This window comes from Lactuca sativa, chromosome 7 (genome assembly GCF_002870075.4).
Source record: "Lactuca sativa cultivar Salinas chromosome 7, Lsat_Salinas_v11, whole genome shotgun sequence".
Lineage (NCBI taxonomy): Eukaryota > Viridiplantae > Streptophyta > Magnoliopsida > Asterales > Asteraceae > Lactuca > Lactuca sativa.
The window spans coordinates 81,225,043-81,247,476 of record NC_056629.2 but is presented as its reverse complement, the minus strand read 5'-3'; the positions used below and the strand labels follow the sequence as shown (position 1 = coordinate 81,247,476).

General features: G+C 33.3%; 3 protein-coding genes across 4 annotated transcripts; all 3 read right to left on the bottom strand.

Moving 5' to 3' along the window:
* Nucleotides 1–285: 285 nt before the first annotated feature.
* Nucleotides 286–982, bottom strand: LOC111913987 (uncharacterized). Its single transcript, XM_023909720.3, has one exon. The coding sequence runs from the start codon at nt 852–854 to the stop codon at nt 396–398; it is 459 nt and encodes a 152-aa protein (XP_023765488.1). The 5' UTR covers nt 855–982; the 3' UTR covers nt 286–395.
* A 5,777-nt stretch (nt 983–6,759) lies between these two features.
* On the bottom strand, nt 6,760–8,325 carry LOC111913988 (pentatricopeptide repeat-containing protein At4g18975, chloroplastic). 2 transcript variants are annotated; one of them, XM_023909723.3, is made up of 2 exons: nt 7,855–8,325; nt 6,760–7,750 (listed from the first exon to the last, which is right to left on the bottom strand). In XM_023909723.3, exon 2 carries the CDS (start codon nt 7,708–7,710, stop codon nt 6,919–6,921), a length of 792 nt encoding a protein of 263 aa, XP_023765491.1. In that variant the 5' UTR covers nt 7,711–7,750; nt 7,855–8,325; the 3' UTR covers nt 6,760–6,918. The 2 variants fall into 2 exon arrangements, with proteins under 2 accessions (XP_023765491.1, XP_023765489.1); XM_023909721.3 differs by having other exon boundaries at nt 6,760–7,722; nt 7,855–8,322.
* A 4,138-nt stretch (nt 8,326–12,463) lies between these two features.
* Nucleotides 12,464–15,395, bottom strand: LOC111913989 (protein LSD1). The gene is made up of 7 exons (XM_023909724.3): nt 15,240–15,395; nt 14,924–15,146; nt 14,030–14,140; nt 13,685–13,797; nt 13,403–13,465; nt 13,178–13,249; nt 12,464–12,865 (listed from the first exon to the last, which is right to left on the bottom strand). Exons 2-7 carry the CDS (start codon nt 15,033–15,035, stop codon nt 12,815–12,817), a joined length of 522 nt encoding a protein of 173 aa, XP_023765492.1. The 5' UTR covers nt 15,036–15,146; nt 15,240–15,395; the 3' UTR covers nt 12,464–12,814.
* Nucleotides 15,396–22,434: the final 7,039 nt, after the last annotated feature.

Here is a 22,434-nt window from a genome sequence, read left to right as displayed (position 1 = left end):
GCTTACAATTTCAAATTGATAAAGAAGTTAACAGAAAGAAAGCATAATCTCGATAAAATGTAAGGAAAACCCGCACATATATGATGACATTGACGAAAATAACTCATGAAATTTGAAGTATCCCTAATAAAAATCGATAGTGTTTACAAATTACTTAGGCAGACTCACTGATACAGACTCTGTTCTTACTCTTTTCCCCCAATCTTTCGAAATTAATGGAAATGAACATGGACATTTTGATAATCTATGATCCTATTCGTTTTTCATGTTCAACAATTCAAGTAATTAACCAAAGCATGAAATGGAGTATTCAACATTTCAACTGCTAGAAGTCTAATTGATCATAAAACGTAAACATTATAAGCCTCATTTTTCCAATTGAAAACAAATCTAAATCAACGGAGATAACCAGGAATCTTAATACGAAGAAAGAGCATACTCATCACATAGGCAATAACCACGAACGAGATCCCAGCACCAGCGAACGAGATCTTTAGACTCTTGGCACGATTCGGGGAGATCGCGAGGTCCATGAGTATAATTCCCATTCCGCCTAGCACAAACATGAAGCCGGAAGAAAGTCCTTCAATAATGTACTGCCCGTTGACTCTGCCGGACATGAAAACAACTGGTCGGACGGTGCCAGTTCGCGGATCTTGAGTCGATCCGATGCCTGGAGGCTCGACGATGACATCGTAGACGACACCGGAGACAACCATGAAGTATGTGAGGAGGACGAGGGAGAATACGGTCATAGGGGAAGGGAGGGTTATGGTTGGGAGTTTGAGGCGGAGACGCGGTGGCCGGAGGAAGGAGAAAGGTAGGACGTTGAGAACATGGAAGAGTGGATCCATGGATGTCTCGGAGGAAAATCGGTTGGTTAGGGTTTCTGATTTAAGGGGTTTGCCGTTTTGAAGTAGATATTCTGTTGGTGTAGAGTATAGACGGTAAAGAGTGTGAAATGACCGTGACGATATACAACGGTGGACTGCAACTAAATCCTTATATTACATTACTTATAAAGCTAGCATTTTTCTTTTCATCACATTCATTTGAAACTCTCATTTATTTTTCTTTTTACCACATTCATTTGAAACTCCCATGACTTTTCAATTTCTTTCTAATAATGATTATAAATTGGTTAATAAGGTTAAATAAATATGAAACCTAAAGTGTAATCATATATAAACTAAATTTCAATATTAAAAGAATATACTTTCTTCTACTTATAAAGTTGTGTTTTTAACTTTTAACATATTATACTTAATTTATTAGGTCTAATATGTTGTTGTATGTAAACCATTATCATTTTAAAGCTACAACTTTTGAACAATTTGTATAAAATATTTAAATTGTTAATTTAAATATAACCTTACAGGATCAACTTAAATATAAATTTTAGTTCAACTTAAACAACCTAAAGAATATTTTGTAAATAATGTCTTTCTAATAATGATTATAAGTTGGTTAATAAGGTTAAATAAGTATCAAATCTAAAATGTAATCATAAATAAACTAAATTTAAATATTAAAATAATATTTTTACTTCTACTTATAGATTTATGTCTTTAACTTTTAACATAGTATACTTAATTTATTAGATTTAGTATGTTGTTGTATGTAAACCATTATCAATTTAAAGCTACAACTTTTGAACAGTTTGGACAAGATATTTAAATTGTTAATTTAAATATAACATTACAGGGTTAACTTCAATATAAATTTCAGTTCCACTTAAACAACCCAAAGAATATTTTGTGAATAGTTAAAAATGATAAATTGTAGTGCTAAATGCAAAAACTAAATTGTAATATCAATTTAACTAAAATATTTCATAAATATATTTTTATAATCGTTAAAAGTTTTCAAAATAATTAGCTTAAAATAACTTACAATAACAATAGTTAAAAATAACTCTATATAAATGATTATATTGTTAGCTTTAAAATAAATAAAAAATATATTTGATGTTTTAAATAATTACAATGACAGAAATTAAAATGTTAAGCAAATAAATTTTAAAAAATTAATTAATAATAACTACAACTATAAATAACATTAAACTATATATTATATTTTAGTTTATTCATGAGTAACCCGCGGGTAAAGGTTATTCAAAAGATTGAGATTATGCAGTTTTAATAGATGTATATATTATCATATAATTCAATATAGAGTAAATTACATGAATGGTCCCTATGGTTTAGAGTAATTGTGTGTTTGGTCCCTGACATACTTTTTTTAACTCGAAAGGTTCCTACTATTTGTTTTTGGTACGCATTTGGTCCCTATCTTACCTAAAACGACTATTTTTTTCCCTTGATTTTCTAATTTATTTAAATAAACACACCCCCAACTGCACCCACCTTACCTTACCTACCCCATAATTTTTTCCTATTTAAATAATAGTCTTTTAGGTAAAACAGGAACCAAACGCGTAACAAAAACAATCAGTAGGGACAAAGCACGTAACAAAAACAAATAGTAAGGGCCTTTCGAGTTAAAAAATAAGTTGGGGACCAAACGTGCAAATCACCCCAAACCAAAGGGACCATTCGTGTAATTTACACTTCAAAATAATCAATATATTATATCTCCTTAGTATACCAATTATTATATCAAATTTAACAATAACATTATTGTTATATTTAAAAAAAAAAAACCATGTAAAGATTTCAGTTATATAGATGCTTCTGCGCAACGCGCAGGCGTTCGCCTAGTTAAGTTTTAAAATGATTTTAGGAAGCTAATAATGTTTTTCATTTTGTTCAAAATTTCCATTATTATTATTATTATTATTATTATTATTATTATTATTATTATTATTATTTTGTTTATTAGTATTAAATTTCTTGAAATATTAAAAAAAATCAGTGGAAACGGGAGTTTTTTATTTTGGAATGGCAAATATATATATATATATATATATATATATATATATATATATATATATATATATATATATATATATATTAAACTACTTCTAAATTATTTCATTTATACCCATAGTGAGACTTGAACCCGCAACCTTAAGGAGAGAGGGCAACATCGGATTATATATATATATATATATATATATATATATATATATATATATATATATATATATATATATATTAAACTACTTCTAAATTATTTCATTTTATACCCATAGTGAGACTTGAACCCGCAACCTTAAAGAGAGAGGGCAACATCGGATATCGCTGGACTAAAAGCCTTTTGGTAACGGGATTAATTCTATGAATGGGTGATTAAAGATAGATGAAGTTGAAGCAGACTCATTTGAAGTGAAGATTGCGACTCTAAAAAGAGAGTTGAACTTGTATAAGATGAAGATCGGTCATGAGTTTTTGAGGTTTAGGCTGGAGGGAGTGGTGTCATACTCTTTCATTTTACCACACTCAATGAGTGGTATTCCATGTAAAGAAGAAAGAGAAAGAAAATAGATATAAAAGGAGAGAGATGAAGAGTGCGAGAGAAGGAGCGCTCCTGATTTTGGTCACACACCCAAACCGCATAGGGGGCGGTGTTCACTACGGTTTCAAATGCCACATTAGTTGAAACCGTACTCCACTCCCTCTGGTCTTAGAAAACAATTTGATAGAGAGAGATGAAGAGTGCGAGAGAGGGCACGCTCCTGATTTTGGCCACACACCCAAACCGCATAGGGGGTGGTGTTCACTGCGGTTTCAGATGCCACGTTAGTTGAAACCGTACTCCACTCCCTCTGGTCTTAGAAAACAATTTGATCAAATAGTAGTAAGTTATTTATTTAGAAAAAAAAAAAGATTATGTATTTTCCTTGGTTTTGAAAAACATAAATATAGTTAACCGATAAATGTAGTTCACATCTACAAATGTAAACGATAAAGAATAAATGTAGTTCATTGATAAATAACGATCATTTATTAATGCACTTTATTGTTTTGGGAATTAAAAATCATGGGGTCATGTTCAAACAAGTTATTAGGTTTGAGGGTGTAGGTGCGGTTTGCCACCTCGCCTAATGGGAACATCACTCCTACCTTTCGATTTGGTCGTGCGCGACTAATTCTTCTCTCTCTCTCTCTCTCTCTCTCTCTCTCTCTCTCTCCATATATATATATATATATACACACACACACACACTAAGGTAACCACACCTACTGTGTGGCAAAGATCACACACTTTGTGTGGTAAAATTGACATGACACCTATGTGGCAGGAAGAGGGAGTGTGGTTCTTATGGCACTACACCCTCCAGCGTTGTAAACAAAACAATAAAGGTCATAAAGTATTCAAAAGTAAAAAAATGCAATCAAAATACCTAAATATATGATTCTTCCTTTACATATAAAAAATACCTATATAAGCACTCATTACTCCAGTTCTATTTGTTTTTTCACACCAATGAAACTCCCATCATTTGGGAACCTTCTTCATTAACCTTATTTTAGTGATTCTCTCATAAACCTTCCTTTGCCTTATCTTAGTGTTTCACTTTCAGGCTCTACATGTGTTTCTTCAACTACAACATGTTTCTCCACCTCTTGTTCTGCCTTATTTTCTTTCGAAATTGGCCATTTTTGTAGTGGCATGTTCGTCTACATATGATGCATTTAGTAGTTGTCCTCGCTTTGCTAACAATATATCTACATTCTCTATATATATGATCTCTCTTTTTATTGATAAATAGTATCCTTGTAATCTTCTATGTTTTGGGGTCAAAATAGTTTTATAGTCAAGTATTGGCCATATATAATTGCCATTAATTGGGTTTGATTGTATTCAAATGATATCTTCCAAATATTTTATGTTTTGAACTGCTCTACAACATACTCCTTTGCATTCACATTCACATAGGAAATTACAACAACGGCATGCATAAATGGTATATATTTGAGCTTCCATACTCTCCACGTATAAGTTTTCATTTTCAATTCAACACCACAAGCATGATGCAGAAGTCTTACTTCATATTTTTTTAACGGAGAAAACTTATTAAACTAGTAAGAAGCTAGAACAAACAATTACATGATAATAGAAGAGGGATTATGAAGCCAAGTAGACCACCGTAACTTAGTTTTTTTTACATCTATTTGAAATTCAAAAGAAAGTCTTATCAACTACATCATCAAAGAGCAACGCTTTTTTAGGAATAGTCGTTACAAAAATGGTGGCATTTCTAAAATTCTAAATGCACCAAAATGTTGTCAAAACCACTGCATCGAAAATCTTATGTTGACTAGCCCTCAACGCCACTGTATCGAACCAAGAGATAAGAGAATGAATAGTAATTTGATCTGTGAAACTTAGACCCCATCAAATAGCAATATGTCTCCAAATATCCATCAAATCAGAACATCCTGCAAAAAGATGATGAATAGTCTCCACCAAACATGAACATATAGGATACATGATCGTCTCTACAAAATACCTCTAGACGAAAGTCTCCCTCGTAGGAATACTCTGAAGTTGCACCCTCCATATTAGAATATTGAATTTAATAGGAACCTGATTATCCCATCTTGTAGCCATATCTCTCAGTAATCAACCCATTGTCAACAAAAGAACGAGCTAAAGAAACTAAAAAAAAATATCAGAGATATCAAGAGACCATCCCAATCTATCAGGAACACTCTGAAGTCGGACATCCTACATCAGAGAAGGTAATCCACTGTGTCTCCTTAACACCACCTCTAATCATTCATCTGAAATTGCATATATCCCACCCAATATTTATCTAGTCTACTGTAGTTGTAAGGTGATTATCCAAAGCAAACAACCTGAGAGACATATTAACAAGTTCCAAAGAGATGTCTTAGTTCATATTGATGCAATCCACTAGGAATTACTCCCCAATACTTATGTTGTTGCTTCATTTTTCAATACTCCTTCTAACTGAGAGACATATTAACAAGTTCCAAATATTTCTCTTCTTTCTTATGATACATCGTATCCATCACATACATCCATATTTCGCCCAACGTTGTTACAGTAGGTTTCTTCCTAGCATAACAATATCCTCTTCAAAATAAGCCTTACACCATGTTTTTACGATGCCTTTCTATCAACTACTCAGAAGCATTTGTGTCTATCAACATATTTTGATTCATTATAGCTTCAAAATGCTTGTCTAATCGAGGCTTTTGCAGTTATCCATAAAAGTTTTCTATATTCAACACTTATGAATCTTTTCTTAAAGTTGTCATAGACATTCCTAACAAATTTTCTTTGCCCACATTTTAATAATTCTTTCCTAATTGCCTCAGTTGGACCTTACACGTACTTTTTAGATTATAAAAGTATGTATATTATAATAAATAAAAACTACTAGGTTGTAATTAGAACACACATTATGCTTACTAGGTTATAATTAGAACACACCTTGCGCTTGTATGAAATTATTATTAGTCTCCTTTCATTTTCCATCTCAACATTTTCAAGTAGGAGGTCTAGCAATGGCGATTGCTGATGATATTAGCATGTTTACGTTTAATTGGATTAAGAATAGATCTAAATTTAATGCTCTTAACCGGTATATGTGGTGTAATTCTATTTTATCATGTTTTTCATGAACTTTGTCTTGAGCGCCTTGCTTAAGCTTTTGTTTTTTCTTTAATGAAATGTTTGTTGTTAAAAATAAAAATAAAAACTAGAAATGGTTATTAACTATTTGTGTATAATGTACTTGCTTTTTGATATTCAATAATATGATAGGTTATAATACTTGATAATGATAACTATGTCTAATGTTTATTTGAAACAAAACACCTCAAAAGTTATAACCAGACAAATTTAATGTAGATATGTTAATGCAAAATACATAAACTTTTGTGAAGAACAGAGATACAAAATTATCTACAAAATAAGGTTATACTGGTCTTCACGGCTAAAAACCAGTTACATGGGAATGAACACAATATGTTATGTCTTTTCCTACCTTTTTAGCGATTTCTTGGAAGATGGTGTCTCGTCAAACAAATTTTTATATTTCTCCAACACTCTTTCTTTCTCTTTAATCAACCCTAAAATCTCATACGCATCAGCAACTTTCTTCACTATCTTTTTATCCCTCGGCTTCCTATCAAACGCTTCCAATCCCTTAAAAAGCTTAACTAACCGCTCTAACATATTGTTCCTGTAGTACACCGCTATCATCTGGTGGCATAGTTGCCAAGGCACCGAATGCAAGTCAACCGCAAGTTTCTTGACCCAAATCTCATGAGCTTCCTCTGCCCTATGATCCATATCTAGTGCCCGAACTAACTGCCCGTATGTCCCCATTGTTGTCCCTTGACCTTTGCTCAACATCCATTTAATAACATGAATAACTCTATGCCATTGGTGTTCTTTCTCAAGAGCAATCAATGCCCTTCTCAGAGGCCCAACTGGGAAATCTTGTTCCCATGCTACCCATGCGTCAAGAGCATTGTATACTGATTCTTTACTGTTGTCAAGATCCATCAAGATTTTGAGCAAAAATTTGATCTTTTCGTTTCTTGAAATGTTATCGCCTATCTGGCGCTTGGATATGGTTTCAGTTTCGGTTGAGTGGTTCTGGAAGGGTGTTCTCTCTTGGATGATGGTGCTATGGCTGTGAAGAAGGGTTTGAGTACGAATGGTTCTTATGGGACCAAGCTGTCGAACGTGAGTAGACATAGCCGCTGACCTCCATATTGCTTTTGTATGGCTGAAGAAACTGCCATATGGAAATTTTGGGCTTGGCATTTTATCAAACACCTGGGATGCACCACAAGATATCAAACACCTGGGCTTGGCATTATTAACACGGGAAGTGACCACGATATATGAAGAAGCCGGAAAGCTGAAGTAAATTTGAAATGAAGTGATGGAGAGTTAATGAAGAAATACCTGATCGGATGAACGATTCTTGCTGGAAACTTCACTTTAAACAACCCGTAGATGTTGTTAAAAACCTTTTCACAGTCTCGCTCTCAATGGGCCAATTTCACTCTCGGTTCTTGCGGTTTTGTATTTTGATTTTTGTTTAATTGTTGATTATAACTAAATTTAAGTATTCACATTCACGTTCTTCTATTCTGAATGAAGTCATTTGCTCATATTTATTCGTATAACTAAAAATAGATCGACTATATATATTCGTATATTTTTAATTTTTAACAATTATTCTTTTGTATTTATAATTATAAAAATGCTCATATAAAAGTGATTTTAGTTACAATGTACATATGTTATTTATGTTATGCGGTTGCTTGTTCCATCAATGTGGTTTATCGGAGATCACTTGGTATGTAACACTTTAAAATAAAGTTTACTCAAATTCAAATTTCTAGGTGCCATGCATTCAAAAACAATTTTTAATATGATTGCTAGAAGTTGATGTTAAAATTTAAAAGTAAGGTGTTGGAAAACAAATTAGGTGCAAATACACAGATGATGCATAAGGGGAGATGATGTTGAGCTTTGCAGTATGATATACTTGTGAGAGAGAGGAAGTTGATTTGTGGGTTGTGATTGATTTTTCCAATTTTGTTTACTTTTTTAATTTTTTCTTCAAAAATTAAACCTATTAAATTGCCGCACTATCAATTTTTTTGTTAGACATGCTAATCTTACGTAGCTTACTAAAAAAATCATATGCGATAATGTGTTAAGAGTGATACCACTTCTTCCAGTCTTATGTACATAGGCTATAGATTTTAAGTAGAAACCTAAAGAAGCCTTTGGAGGTCTTTGTTACCCTTCCATCTCGTAGAGTTTTCAGAGATCGAGTTGGACTTCTTGGGATTTTCCTTTTGTGCATGTTTAAGCTCTTTTTCTTAATATTATCTTATAAACCTTAATTTTTCAAAATTAATAAGATCTTTGTAGTTCGTCCGTGCACATAATTTAATTACCCTAAATCATGTGAACCATAATAATTGTGTGTTTCTTATTGGAAACTCTAACACCTTAAATGAAATGAAGAATTTCATATATACCCTTATTAAATATCAAAATATCATATTTGTCCAACTTAATTTTCAAATATTATATTTATCCTTGATAAAAATTTTAAAATATCATATATGTCATTCTTAAACATCAAATATCACATATACTCTTTTTAAATATCAAAATATCATATATATATATATATATATATATATATATATATATATATATATATATATGCCTTTTTAAAATATCAAAAGATCAATAGTAATATTTAAAATATTATCAATCTACAATATGACAATAGTAAAAAAACACACACACACACACACTAAGCAATCAATGCATACATTCTATGGAGAAGGCATTAAAACAATTTAGAAGTAGATTTTCCAAGATTATAGACGTAAGGATATTATGATTAAAATATTTAATTATTATAATAATTTTAAGATATAAAAAATGATTATAAACTATTAAAAACATTGTAAAAGAAGATTTGGGCAAATATGATATTTTGAAGGTTTATAAAGGGTAAATATGATATTAAGAAATTATGTTGGACAAATATGATATTTTAATGTTTAAGAATGACATATATGAGAAAACGGAATAAAAGATAACAATATGACTAATATTAGAGCATAATATAATATAATACAATAATATATATATATATATATATATATATATATATATATATATATATATATATATATATATAGAGAGAGAGAGAGAGAGAGAGAGAGAGAGAGGTAACATTACTTTATTATGATATCAATGCGCATCATAATATAAATGGGGTAAAAGACAAATCAAACTAATATCATTTATCATTTCCAAGATTGAAAGCATAAATCAGAGAGTTTACCGATTAAAATAACCATTAATTTTGGATGTTACATTGCAAATAGACCTGACAATTCGTGTATTCATGTCATGAAAATGTGTCAGCTACAAATTTGACACGATGAGAAATAAGATTTATCTTAATTTTCAAGACGTATTCATGTCGTCTCGTGTCTCTCATAGATTCGTGTATTTGTGTCTCGAAATGCCAGGACTAATTGCAAAATTGATACAATATCCGTGAAACTATGGAGCCACCTAGGAATTGACAAGCTATCTAAAGGGGGAATATACGAAGAGCTTCAGACGAAGTTCAGGATTTTGTTGACGAAGTCTATAAAATCCTCTAAAAATTATGAGAAATCTTTTTCTCCTTCGCAAATAACATATGAAATAATAGATTTCTACATAGTATTTGGAGAATTGTAGATGTTACCTGCAAAATTATAGGTTTTCTAAGAAAAACACACACACACACACACACACACACACATATATATATATATATATATATATATATATATATATATATATATATATATATAAGAAAGACACACACACACACACACACATATATATATATATATATATATATATATATATATATATATATATATATTATTTTTCATACTATAAAATCTAGCAACTTGTATTGCAAATTTAAGAAAAAAAAATAATGGTAAGTTTTACTTTTGAAACATTAAAATTTTCAAAACAAATTCGTTTGATATCATTTCTTTGAGTAAAAAATCATGAGCTCAAACCCGACTAAGTTTTTCGTTGTCACTTGAATCGGTACTTCATGGGAGTCTAAATTTTTTTGAAACTTAATACATTAGGCCTTGTTAAGAGATACGATGTAGAATTTCATCAAATGCAAATTTTTCTTATTTATTTATTTTTTTGAAATTGAAGACATATTTGGAATACAAATCCATTATGTTTGTATCTTCAAAATTCTACATTTTAGTATGTTATAGAGATAGTCGATGATAATGACATAAAACATTTGAAAAGCATTATTCGAAAAGTCTCAACCTTTTTACATGTGTATTTGGTAGATAGTAATAGTGCTCCGGTGGAAGTGTCTTGGCTATTCAATATAATGCATCAAATCGATCAATTGTTCGTGGGAACCAATCTAGCAGAAAAGGCTTCAGTGAGAACCGACCTAGAGGAAGAGGAAAAGGCTACGATAAGAGCCAATCTAGTAGAATACAAAGAAACAATTAAGCATGCATTTTTATCTCGCAAAGTGTTCCATAATATCGTAGTATTCATGGACATGATGTATTCGAAACACCAGTACAACTACAAATTCATTATGTTGATCCAAAAACATATAAGTAAACTGGTGATGAGGATGTTGCTAGATGTGGCAATGTTATTCCTACATATGACAATGATGTTGGTAAATGTTATAATGATGTTGGTAAAGATGATAGGACAGATGTTGGTACGCATATATGATTTTACTAATGTTGGTAATTGTAACAACCGATTATTTCGGGTCAATAAAAATCTAAATCTTAATCATGTATAAGTGAAACCATAGTGTAACCTAGTTACACTAAATCACCATTAGATATGAAAGAATGTTTATATATATATATATATATATATATATATATATATATATATATATATATATATATATATATATATATATATATATATATATTAAAAACCATGCTTGTACAAGTTATATATATGTATGTTGAAAGCCCATGTTGAAATAAGTTAGTACAAGTCAAAACAAGTCAAAATAACAAGTCTAAAAGCATGAAATTATAAACTACTTTAAGGATTTCAGTTTAGAGAATCTTGGAATACTTTAGGAACCAAAATCAATAGCTTTTAGGAAGCTAGAATCGAAATCATCTTCCTACAGTGGCGGACGCAGACTGTTTTAGTAGGGGTGTCCCTCGTACTTCAAGCGGGTGCACCTAATAGGGAATAAAAAAAAAAAAATTACACTGCGTGCCGGAAATTGAGCAATAACTACCTATTTGCCTCGAAAAATTGGATCTTTGAACCTTTATTTTTGATGCTTATAGATTTCTTCATCATGATAATGCAACAATGGTATTTTCAATGTGAGAACATCGGATGTATAATTTAGATGACTGAAAATGTTTAGTGAGTTCTTCCATTTAAAATACATTGAACTTAACATCGTTATTTGGTACTTTATGTAGTATAAGTAACAACAATACTTGCCCTATGGGTCTATAGGAAGTTTCGCAAAAGAAGAAATAGAAGTACTAACTGGACGGTCTGTTTGATTTTAAATTCAAGGTTCAAGGTTTTAGGTCATAGACTTCGACAAGAAAGAAATTGTTGATTTCAACGAAATAACTTGTACATGGTTAAAGCGACAATTATTTAGATTATCTTGTGGGTATGTCATATGCATCTTAACATATTTAACATATGATGACTATTCTGATATATATATCAAAGCCTATCAGTTGGATTGTTAACGCCATACATACAAGAAGTTAGCAAACATCTTAACATATTTATTCCGGTAAAACTGATTGTTTTACAAAAAAAAAAAAAAAACATAAAATTTTATTTTGGACGAAGATAATGACAATGTTTTATATTAACGTTTTAATCTAACATAAATATTATTATTTCATAAATATTATGCACAGCACCTACATATTCCAAGTAGGTAAACATTGTAAATAAACAACACCTTTGCACAAAATTTCCAAAACATTGTCATTCTATGTATTTTTCTAAAATTATTTTTACATGGATTGAACATATCAAATGTAACATTATTCATAAAATAAACACCTCATTTTCACATCATTTACAAGCACATAAACAATTCACATCATAAAATCTATACTCTTTCTATCAACCATATCCACTCTCAACTCAACACATCAATAATCCCTTAAACTTTCTTTAACAATCACAATTAAAATAAGTGTTATATGATGCCACTTTTTTCCTTTCTAATGGTATACAAATTCAAATGCTATCGGGCCATTTTTGTTCATTAATTGAAAACTCAGGGGACCAAAGTACATAATTGGTCATTCCCAATATTTCAACTTATTTGTTTCTTCTCCGTTGTCACCCCAACCACAACATTGCTTACCTAAATAGATATATGAAACTAAGTTTAAACAAGGGTACAATTGGAAAATAGTTAATTGCAAAGTTATTTTATTTATTAAAGCATCCTACTTCCGTTTCTTTTCTCCAATTATAGCAAATTTTAACCATTTAATTAGTTAATTGGGTATATTTTTCAAAGTATAATGTCCTGATAAGAAAATATTGAAAGTGTAATACTATAATTGTGTAGATTTTTCAAAGTACAACTCTTTAATAAAAAATAATTGAAAGTATAATGATGTAAAAGAAAAAAATTAAATGAAAAAGAAGGAAAATAGGAATAAGAAGATACCAGTTTCCCACTCTCATCAACCGACATGGGATTTTCAACAACAACAGTTTGAGTATGAAAATGAGGCATTTCCTGTAGAATTTATATATAAAGAAATTATTAAATAAACCAGATAAGCTATTTACAAATTTGCCCTTGTTTATTTTTTAAACATCATTTATCCATACAACACTTGAAAAATTAAATATAAAATATATATATAAAGCCAGAAAGCAAGGAACTCACTGTTGAAGTAGAGGGCATTGATCCTGGTGGTTGCATTGGAATGGGAACCCTTCCGTTGCTCATCTGAAGCAACCAAAATTTTCAAAAAAAATTCTTGTTTTATAAATTATAATGATTCTTAAGTTGAATAATTTATTTTCTTACTCCAAATAGCATTGTACTTTCATTGATTTTGTTTGTTATAGCATCCTACTTTCCAAAAGTAGAATGCTATAATACAGTAAAAAAAAATAAAGTACATTGCTATTTCTTGCATTTAACCTGTATACTTGATCTACTCACATTGACATTTGTAATGTAGTGACAAACTGCACATTTAACAGATGGGGCTCCATATGGATACATCAGCATTGTCCGACAATTTGCACAATTGACTTGGGCAAGCTGGTTTGCAACTATTAATGATAAAAAAATAAATAAATAAATAATTCAGAATATGAAATTCTCTAATACTTTCTTTAGATTTTGATATACTAAGCATATATTAACCTGAATTACAAGAATCCTATTTGTAGGCCAGAGTTTGAGTATCATACATAAACAATAAGTGAGGTCATTGGGCATCATCACGTTAACTCAAAAGGGTAAGATGGTAATTTTTACAGTTTTGAAATCATTAAAGAATACCTGGTGCAAGATTCACTATATGACAACAAGAGCATCTAACACTTGTAGCACCACGGGTATACATTAGCAATGTGTGACAACCTCCACATATCAGTTGTGCCATTTCTGTCCCTGAAAGGATTCAGACCAAAATATGATCATGGTTTAAAGTTTAAACTTTAAAGAAAGTGTTTTACCAAAAAAACAACAAAATAAGACTCTAATCGATAACAGAAAATATTATATAATGATCCCAATAAGAAATTTGTTACAATTTTGTGGGACTTGTTGAAAAGGAAAGCATTAGAGTTGATAAAATATGATAAATATAACAAGTCAAAACAAATGCAATCAATCAAATCCTACACAGGTAAAATCAAACAAACCTGGCCCTGTTTCTTTTTTTTTATTGGTAAGTGTTATGAATAAATAATGTTTAGAAAATATTTATAAAAGTTTATGACTTAAAGGGGGAATTCTGTTTTTCAGACTTTCTATGTGAAGTTTTTTCTCCATTAAATCATAAAGAAACACTCATATGTAGCTTACAAGATTAAGTCATGAACTCTAACCATCTTACAACTAACCTTCTTCAACTTCTACTGGCCATGGTTTTTACATGTTCATAAACTAATCCGAGTCCACTACACAAAACCATGAATATGCACAATCACAACATGACTAATAGCCCCCCATTGTCAAAAATCCATACTTTCTCAAACAAAATCAGCAATGTGGGATTGTATTCTGACTATCAGAACATGATTATTTGCCAACAATTATAATCAATTGCAAGTGGAAATCAACAAAAATGAAATTAACTAACTAATCTTCTTCTAGTTTGTAAGCACTAATTCCACTTATTTTATCCAATAAAACATAAATGAAACACTTGAATTAGTCAAGAAATCGTACCTGGAGGGGGAACCGAGGTAACCGTGTTGCATAATGCACAACACACATTTGAAGCTCCTCGCGGATATAACAAAATGCTTCTACAACCACTGCAAACTATTTGGCTCTGCATATTTCGCTGAAGTTCCCAAAATACTGAAATAACTCCGATGAAATTACCTAAATAAAAATTTTAAAATCCAAACAGCTCCGTGTTCCGATTGCACTTAATTGAACAGAAATCCTGCGTTTTGGTAGAATTACAGATTCTTCATTATTAACCGAAATTACATCAAAAAATAACAATCTGAGATATGATAACAAAATTAAAGGTTACCTGAACCAAAACGAAGGAATCCAGAAACCGATTTCTTGTTTGATGTCTTGATCAAACCGATTGGAAAATGCTTGTAGGGAATTTTATCGACTTGGTGACGTTGAAAAGAGGACCGGAGAGATTTGGGTCTGAAAAAGAGAACATTTTATTGTTTTTTTATCTTTCTTTTTAGTTTTTATTCCTTTTGCCCCTTCAACTTAATTTTTTTGCATTTCCTTGTCGTGGTTGAAATTTTGTTTTCATTTATAGTAGGGTAAATTACACAGATGGTCCCTGTGGTTTGGGGAACCTATGCGCTTAGTCCTTGAGCAAGATTTTTAACTCGGAAGATCCCTAATGTTATTATTCATAACACGTCTGGTCCCTCACTTAACATTCTGTCTATTTTCTGGTTAGAAACCCCCCACGTGACAAGAACGTTGGGGGTATTTTTGTCTTTTCATATCTCTCAAGCTTTAAACCTATTTTATTCGCTTTCTTCCCTCATTTTTTTTCTTAATCATGTTTTCTCCTTCCACCTTTCTTCTCTCAGTCGATAGAAAATCAAACATGGTGAAATGCAATTATGGTGCTATAGGCGTTATATGGACTTCAACTACGAAAAGAAATCCAGGTAGGGCATTTTATGCTTTCCCGTTACAGGTATGATGTTGAAATTGTTTCGGGGGATTTTCTATTGTAACCCTAGTATGTGTATGTGCTAATCGAAGCTATTGGCAGTATAGAGACCAAGGTCTAGTTTTATTACGTGGGTAGATGAAGAAAAACATGGTTATAAAGTGGAAATAAAAAATAAGGGACTTCAAATACGAATTCAAGAACTTGAAGTCCAAAATCGGAATCTGGAGACATTATTAATAATCAGTTGGTTTTTGTTTTTTGGGATAACTGTTTACAAGTTATATTAGGTTTAAGATCAAGTGATGTAGTTGCAGTTGTTTACAATGCATTGTTATGAAACTTATTTGTATCAAGGGTACCCTTTTATCAATGAAAATGATATTATGTTGAACTTTATTGTATTTTACAACTTGTGAAGTATATTGGGACCATATTATGCAGATGAGCAGAATAAATGACCAAAAGTAATCACCAAAAAATGAGCAAAACAGATAAGCAAAAAAAAAAAGCAATCCTAAAAGCAATCAAAAGATTACATTCTTTGTCAAAAGCAAAGTACATTGCTAAAACTAGATACTATAATTAAAACATTGTTTGTCAAGCAATCAACTCAACCATGACAACATATAACCTAGTTCAAAATAAAACAATGTTTGTTAACAACAACCAAAACAAGAAATAAGCACCTAAAAGCCACATTCATGGGACACATTTTCCTTTTTTGCTAACACCTCAATCTTCACTCTTGCACTTCCAGTACCAACAACATTTGTTGAACTTTGTGATCCACCAACATTCCTTGAAGTTTGAGAACCACTAACATTTTGTCCCTTGCAAGTCCTTGAATTATGCCCACTTTTGTTACACTTAGAACATGTCACTGACTTATATGCTCTTGACAACTGGTTACCTTTCACTAAATCCTTAACTTCCATGGCAGATCTCCTTCTTTTTTTTCTTTGGTCTTCCAATAGGCACATGGTGTTTTGGAGGGATTAAGGTTGTAGGGCATTTAGACTTCTCCCATATGCTCCTTCCATTGATTGGCTTAACTGTAAAAAATACATATTCTTCCATGTTTCTAACTAATAAGTTCGATAGACCCAATTTTCTGGCATCTTATCAATTTCTTTGTTCTTCAACATCTCCCACATAGTTGTTATTGCATGTACACATGGTATCCCTATTAGTTCCCACCTTCTACATAAACATGTTTGTTGGCCCATATCTACCACGAACTGTTCCATTATATTTTTACTAACTTGATATTTCCCATTCCCACAGAAAGCAACCCTTGGGAGTGGGTAATGGTTCTTCACTGTTACCTTATTCAACTCCCGGTAATCTTTACACATCCGATGTGACCCGTCCTTCTTCTTCACAAATAGAATCAGGGCTCCCCAAGGTGAACAGCTCGGTCTGATGAATCCATTGTCTAACAGCTCTTATAGTTGTGTAGACAACTCTTGCATCTCAGGTGGAGCCAACCGATACGGTGCCTTGGCTATCGGAGCCGCACCAGGGACCAGATCGATCCTGAACTCTACCCGCCTCTCCGGAGGTATCCCAGGCAGCTCCTTTTGAAATACATCTGCGTACTCTCGTACTACTAGCACATCACTCATCGTCGCCTGACCCGCCTCTCGGGTATCCATAGCATAGGCGACATACCCTACGCAACCCTGCTGGAGGTAGCGTCTAGCCCTCACTGCTGAACATAAAGCTGGTCCGCGTTGTGTCCTCTCACCCTGAATCACCAACTCTCCCCCACCTGGGGTCCTGATCCGAACCAACTGCTGCGCACAGTCGATCACTTCCCCATTGGGGCTCAATCAATCCATCCCTATAATAACCTTGTTCCCCGGGTATTGGAACCACATCTACCAAGTAGCGCTCTTCATACAACCTCATAACACAATCTCTGAAAACCTCCGATGCTCGTACTGACCGGTCGTCCACAATCTCGACCTCTAGAGGGAAATCTAACATTCCCGAAGACTCAAGAAACCTCTTGCTAAGCGCAAGAGAGATAAATAATCGGGTAGAACCCGAATCAACCAACACCGGAACCGGAATACCATTCACATGGAATGATCCTAAACAAAACATATAGCATAATACATCAATATCACAAGTGACATATGGTAAAAGTTGGAGAGAAGAAACCATATCCGTCACCACATCAGGTGCGGCGCGTGCCTCCTCGGCTGTCAACTGGAAAGCTCGGCTCCTCACTACTGGAGCCTCTGACTTGACCTTCCGGCTATCTGTAACCCGTGTAGTCACTGGAGTTTGTGCCACCACTGGCATTGCTGCTGCCGCTGTCAACCTGGGGCAATTGGCCTTTTTATGGCCCTTCTGATTGCAATGAAAGTGAATCAGGTCTGACATCTGTACAGTAGGAGAAGGAGCGGTAAAATCCCTGCCAAAATGCCCAGTCTTGCCGCACTTATAGTATCCTGATCCCGACCCAGTGCGGCAAACTCCCTCGTGTGACCTACCATATTTCCCACAGCGGTCCCAGCCCTGCTGGCCCTTCGACCTAGCGTCAAATCCCTTGGGTTTCTTCCCTGAAACCCTAGCAACCTGCCCTGTCTTTGCTTTCCTCTTCCTGAGGTGCTCTAAATCAATCTCCCTCTCCCTGGCAATCATGGAATCTAGGGTCGGGCAAGCAGAATAGCTGATATGCTCCCGAATGTCAACCCTCAACATATCATGATAGTGGGTATTCCACATCTCCTCATCCCCTGCATACTGAGGTACCAACAAGGCCCTCTCCCGGAACTTGGCGGTGATCTCCGCCACAATCTCAGTAGTCTGCCTCATATCAAGAAATTTCTTGGCCAGCTGCTGAAGCTCCACAGCTAGCGCAAACTCAGCCCTGAACCTGGTCACAAAATCTGACCAAGTCATAACCTCAATGGTTGGGGCCCCAAGTGAATCACCCACTAACTCCCACCAATCTCTGGCTCGATCCCTCAAACAACCCGCAGCAAAGCAGACCTTTGACCCCTCCTTGCAAAAGCTAGTCAACTATGCAGACTCGATGTCTGCAATCCATCTCCTGGCCACAATGGGTTCCATCACCCCGTGAAATTCTGACACACCACTCCCCCTGAAGTCCTTGAAGGATAGTGTGCGCGGACCCGACTAGTTGGACGCCAAGTTACTCTAGAATGTCCGGAGGAAATCCTCTATCAACTCAATAATACCCTCCTTGATCGACCCGAAAATGACCGGGGTCGCCTCAAGGATACCTCTCGTTATCTCCGACACGATGAACTTGTGTAGCCCATCATCTGATGGGTTTCGAGCAATACATCAATCCTATGGTGTACATGCAAACCCTAATAGCTTTGGATCTAGTTTGTCTAATGAACATGAAATTGATTATCCAAAGCCATAAACCCTAGACCTAGCATACAATTAATCATATTAACATAAAATAGGGTTTAGATCTAACCTTTTATTGTTATATAGCAATAACAATCAATCCTTGGCTCCAGAAAGTTTAGTGCCACAAGTGTTGCACCTCTAATGGAGTCACAAACACCACTAAGCAACAAGAATGAAGAGGGAAGAGAGAGGATAGAGGAGGAACCAAAAACGGCTGGAAACCCTAATCCAAGTGTTAGCCACGTTTTTGGTGCCTAAGGGCTCATTATATACTTAGGCTATTAGGTTTATCAAGCTAGGAAACCCTAATTTGACTACTTAAGCCCTAAGCAGCCCATGGACTCCTTCTTTAGAAGCCTTGGAAGATTTCTAATGGGTTTCCCCATAGAATTCGTCTGCTTCTATGGAGTCCATAAGCCCATCTATGTAATTATCTTATAATTACACAATAAGTCCATTAAGTATAATTACTCTCTTTTAGTCACAAAATTAATTCTTAATTAATTCTTGACCAATATTAATTAAGCAATATGATTTCTCCTTTAATAAATTATTCTTATAATATATTAATAAATCATAATTAAACCTTTCTCTCCTTTATTCATCCTACATATTGCTATGGTGAAGGCAACCCAAAAGGACCATGCTCATAATCTGGTCAAGTACATACCAAAATAGTTATGGACTTAGACACTAATCCAACAGTCTCCCACTTGGATAAGTCTAACAACTATTTTGCATAAGTTTAGAACCTGATCAGCAATCGTAGCTTTCAAAAGCCGCTGTCAACTATGATCTTATCAGATACGCGTGTCCTTTGGATAAGGGATCATATATTCCTCCATTCTCAAGATATCATATAGACACAATACATGAATTTCAATCATTCTCTCTATACTGTTTCCCAACTTCCGGTTTATGAAGACTGACAACAGACTACAATTGAACACATCAACTTAGTCCTGGCTTGGCCAAGCACTTAGGTGTCATCACTAAATCATCGAGGGGCCCACATATATCGCTTTTATCCCACTTTGGGTAAAAGAAATGGATAAACTTCGACTCAAATGCTCGCTTGCATTCACTGATCGAATCACACACAACAATAAGTTTTATAACACCAAGTTACTGGTGCGTTTTCTTATCATCAATGTGCAACCGACCAACAAAAAAACAACTCACACGTCTCGGTTTCAAGAATATACAATATTATCGACTCATAATCACTCGTGATATAATCCATGAAGTGATTCACGTGAGCGTGGGTTTAATCCAATACTCTAATCTTATCAAAGCACTCATGAACTCTACAACAAACTTGTGCTATGTCTAAACACTCTAGACAATCTACAAACTCTTCATGATAGTCTTGCTTCATACCTACTTCCAAAGTATGACCGAATGTGGAGGTTTGAATAACCCGGTTATTCTGGAAGTCAAAACATGCAAAATTTAAACACAATAATAATACTTAATCCCATATGGCCCAAAAACTTTTGAGTGTAAATAAAACACTTTTATTTAAACACCATATTGATTACTCATTATTAATTGTTTAATGTTTCAGCTAATCAACTTATTACTTGAATTACAACAATAGTTGTCCCATGCACTAAACATGCACACTATGTTTCCTATGGTCCATGCTTTGTGAAATAGATCAGTTGAAAACTTTTCCAATGATGCTCATTTCACAATTCCTAATGCTCATCGTCAGTGTAAGAACACAAGGTCCTTGCCACTACAAGAATATGTTAGATTCTAACATTTTATGCAACAATCCTTTCATAAATTCATAGCGCAGAAGTCACCAAGACTTGGCTAATGAAAATACAAGGTTCTCTATCAGAAATTGTTACAAAACAATTCTATAGATGTGATGTCGCTCACTCAAAGTACATTCCTTTGAACATCCTTTTTGCATAAAATTTTCTAATCTAGACATAAATTCTTAATTTCCAACTCCCAATATGGAAACATTTCCATATTTGCTATACGACAACTCATTCTTAATAGAATCTTATCTATCCATAATAATTTCGATATGGTTCATCCAACACTATACTTCCAACAAATCCTTAGCAAATCTTAGATCGTCCTTTGATGGTTGTTTAATTATTTAAGTAAAAAAACCGTTCTAGTCCTTTTTCCCTCTTAATGCGCTAAGCATTTGGAAAATTTTAGAACAATCAAACATTATAGCATATGCAATCGATCCTATACCCGAAGCGTGTGGGACACGATTCATAATGTCTTACATAAAGACGTGATACCTTTACCAGTCTTTTGCTATAATATTTCTAATTGTCATGTTCTCACAATTTTGATTATGAAAAGGGATGCCGTAACCATAACCAAATTTTGAGAATGCAGTTATCCTTTCCATATATAGAATTTCCTCATGTTGAACTATTCCAACACAACATTCATATATATATATATATATATATATATATATATATATATATATATATATATATGACTAAATTTGATTAAAATTCCACAATCTAAGCCTTTATATTTGAAATGAAGTATAATATTCTCTCCCTTAATTATAGCAAAACAACTTTTCAACCCTTGTGACTTTACAAAGTATAACTCTTGTTTTCTATAATTAATATTGCTAACTTGCAACACTTACCATAATATTCATCCTCCCACTAACATGATGATTATTTCCTTATTGGCATAACACTTATGCTCCCACTAACTTTGACATGTATTCAGAAAACAGGTTTTCTTAGATAGCTTATGTGTGTCTAAACAATTTTAGAACTCATGTTACTAAGTCTCAAAATGTTTAGACTAATTGCCAAATCTCACAATTCTAACTATGAAGAGGGATGTCGTAATCATAATCGAATTTGAGAATACAATTTACACAACTGCTATCTCCTTAAAATCTCTCTTAGTGAAAGCATTTCCTCACAATCATTTTCATGATGGAGAAAAATCTTATGACACTTAGATTTTATAGCGTATGTGTTCCTATACATGTAAATTTGTAATAACAACAATCATAAGACAATGTTTGTGACAAATCCAACTCATATGGACTAAACTTGTTCAATCTTAATTTTTTGCCTCATGGCAGCACGAGTGCCCACCATTGCTTCCAGGTTGTTAAGAAGCTCACCCTTACCTATCAATGTACTTTCCATTGATCAAGGTGCTTGCC

Excerpts from the sequence above, each read along its gene's own strand:
- LOC111913987 (XM_023909720.3), bottom strand. The coding sequence starts at position 854 with ATGGATCCACTCTTCCATGTTCTCAACGTCCTACCTTTCTCCTTCCTC.
- LOC111913988 (XM_023909723.3), bottom strand. The coding sequence starts at position 7,710 with ATGCCAAGCCCAAAATTTCCATATGGCAGTTTCTTCAGCCATACAAAA.
- LOC111913989 (XM_023909724.3), bottom strand. The coding sequence starts at position 15,035 with ATGCAGAGCCAAATAGTTTGCAGTGGTTGTAGAAGCATTTTGTTATAT. Across the intron at positions 13,466-13,684 it reads ACTACATTACAAATGTCAAT|ATGAGCAACGGAAGGGTTCC; the intron begins GTGAGTAGATCA and ends TGGTTGCTTCAG. Across the intron at positions 13,250-13,402 it reads CAATGCCCTCTACTTCAACA|GAAATGCCTCATTTTCATAC; the intron begins GTGAGTTCCTTG and ends TAAATTCTACAG.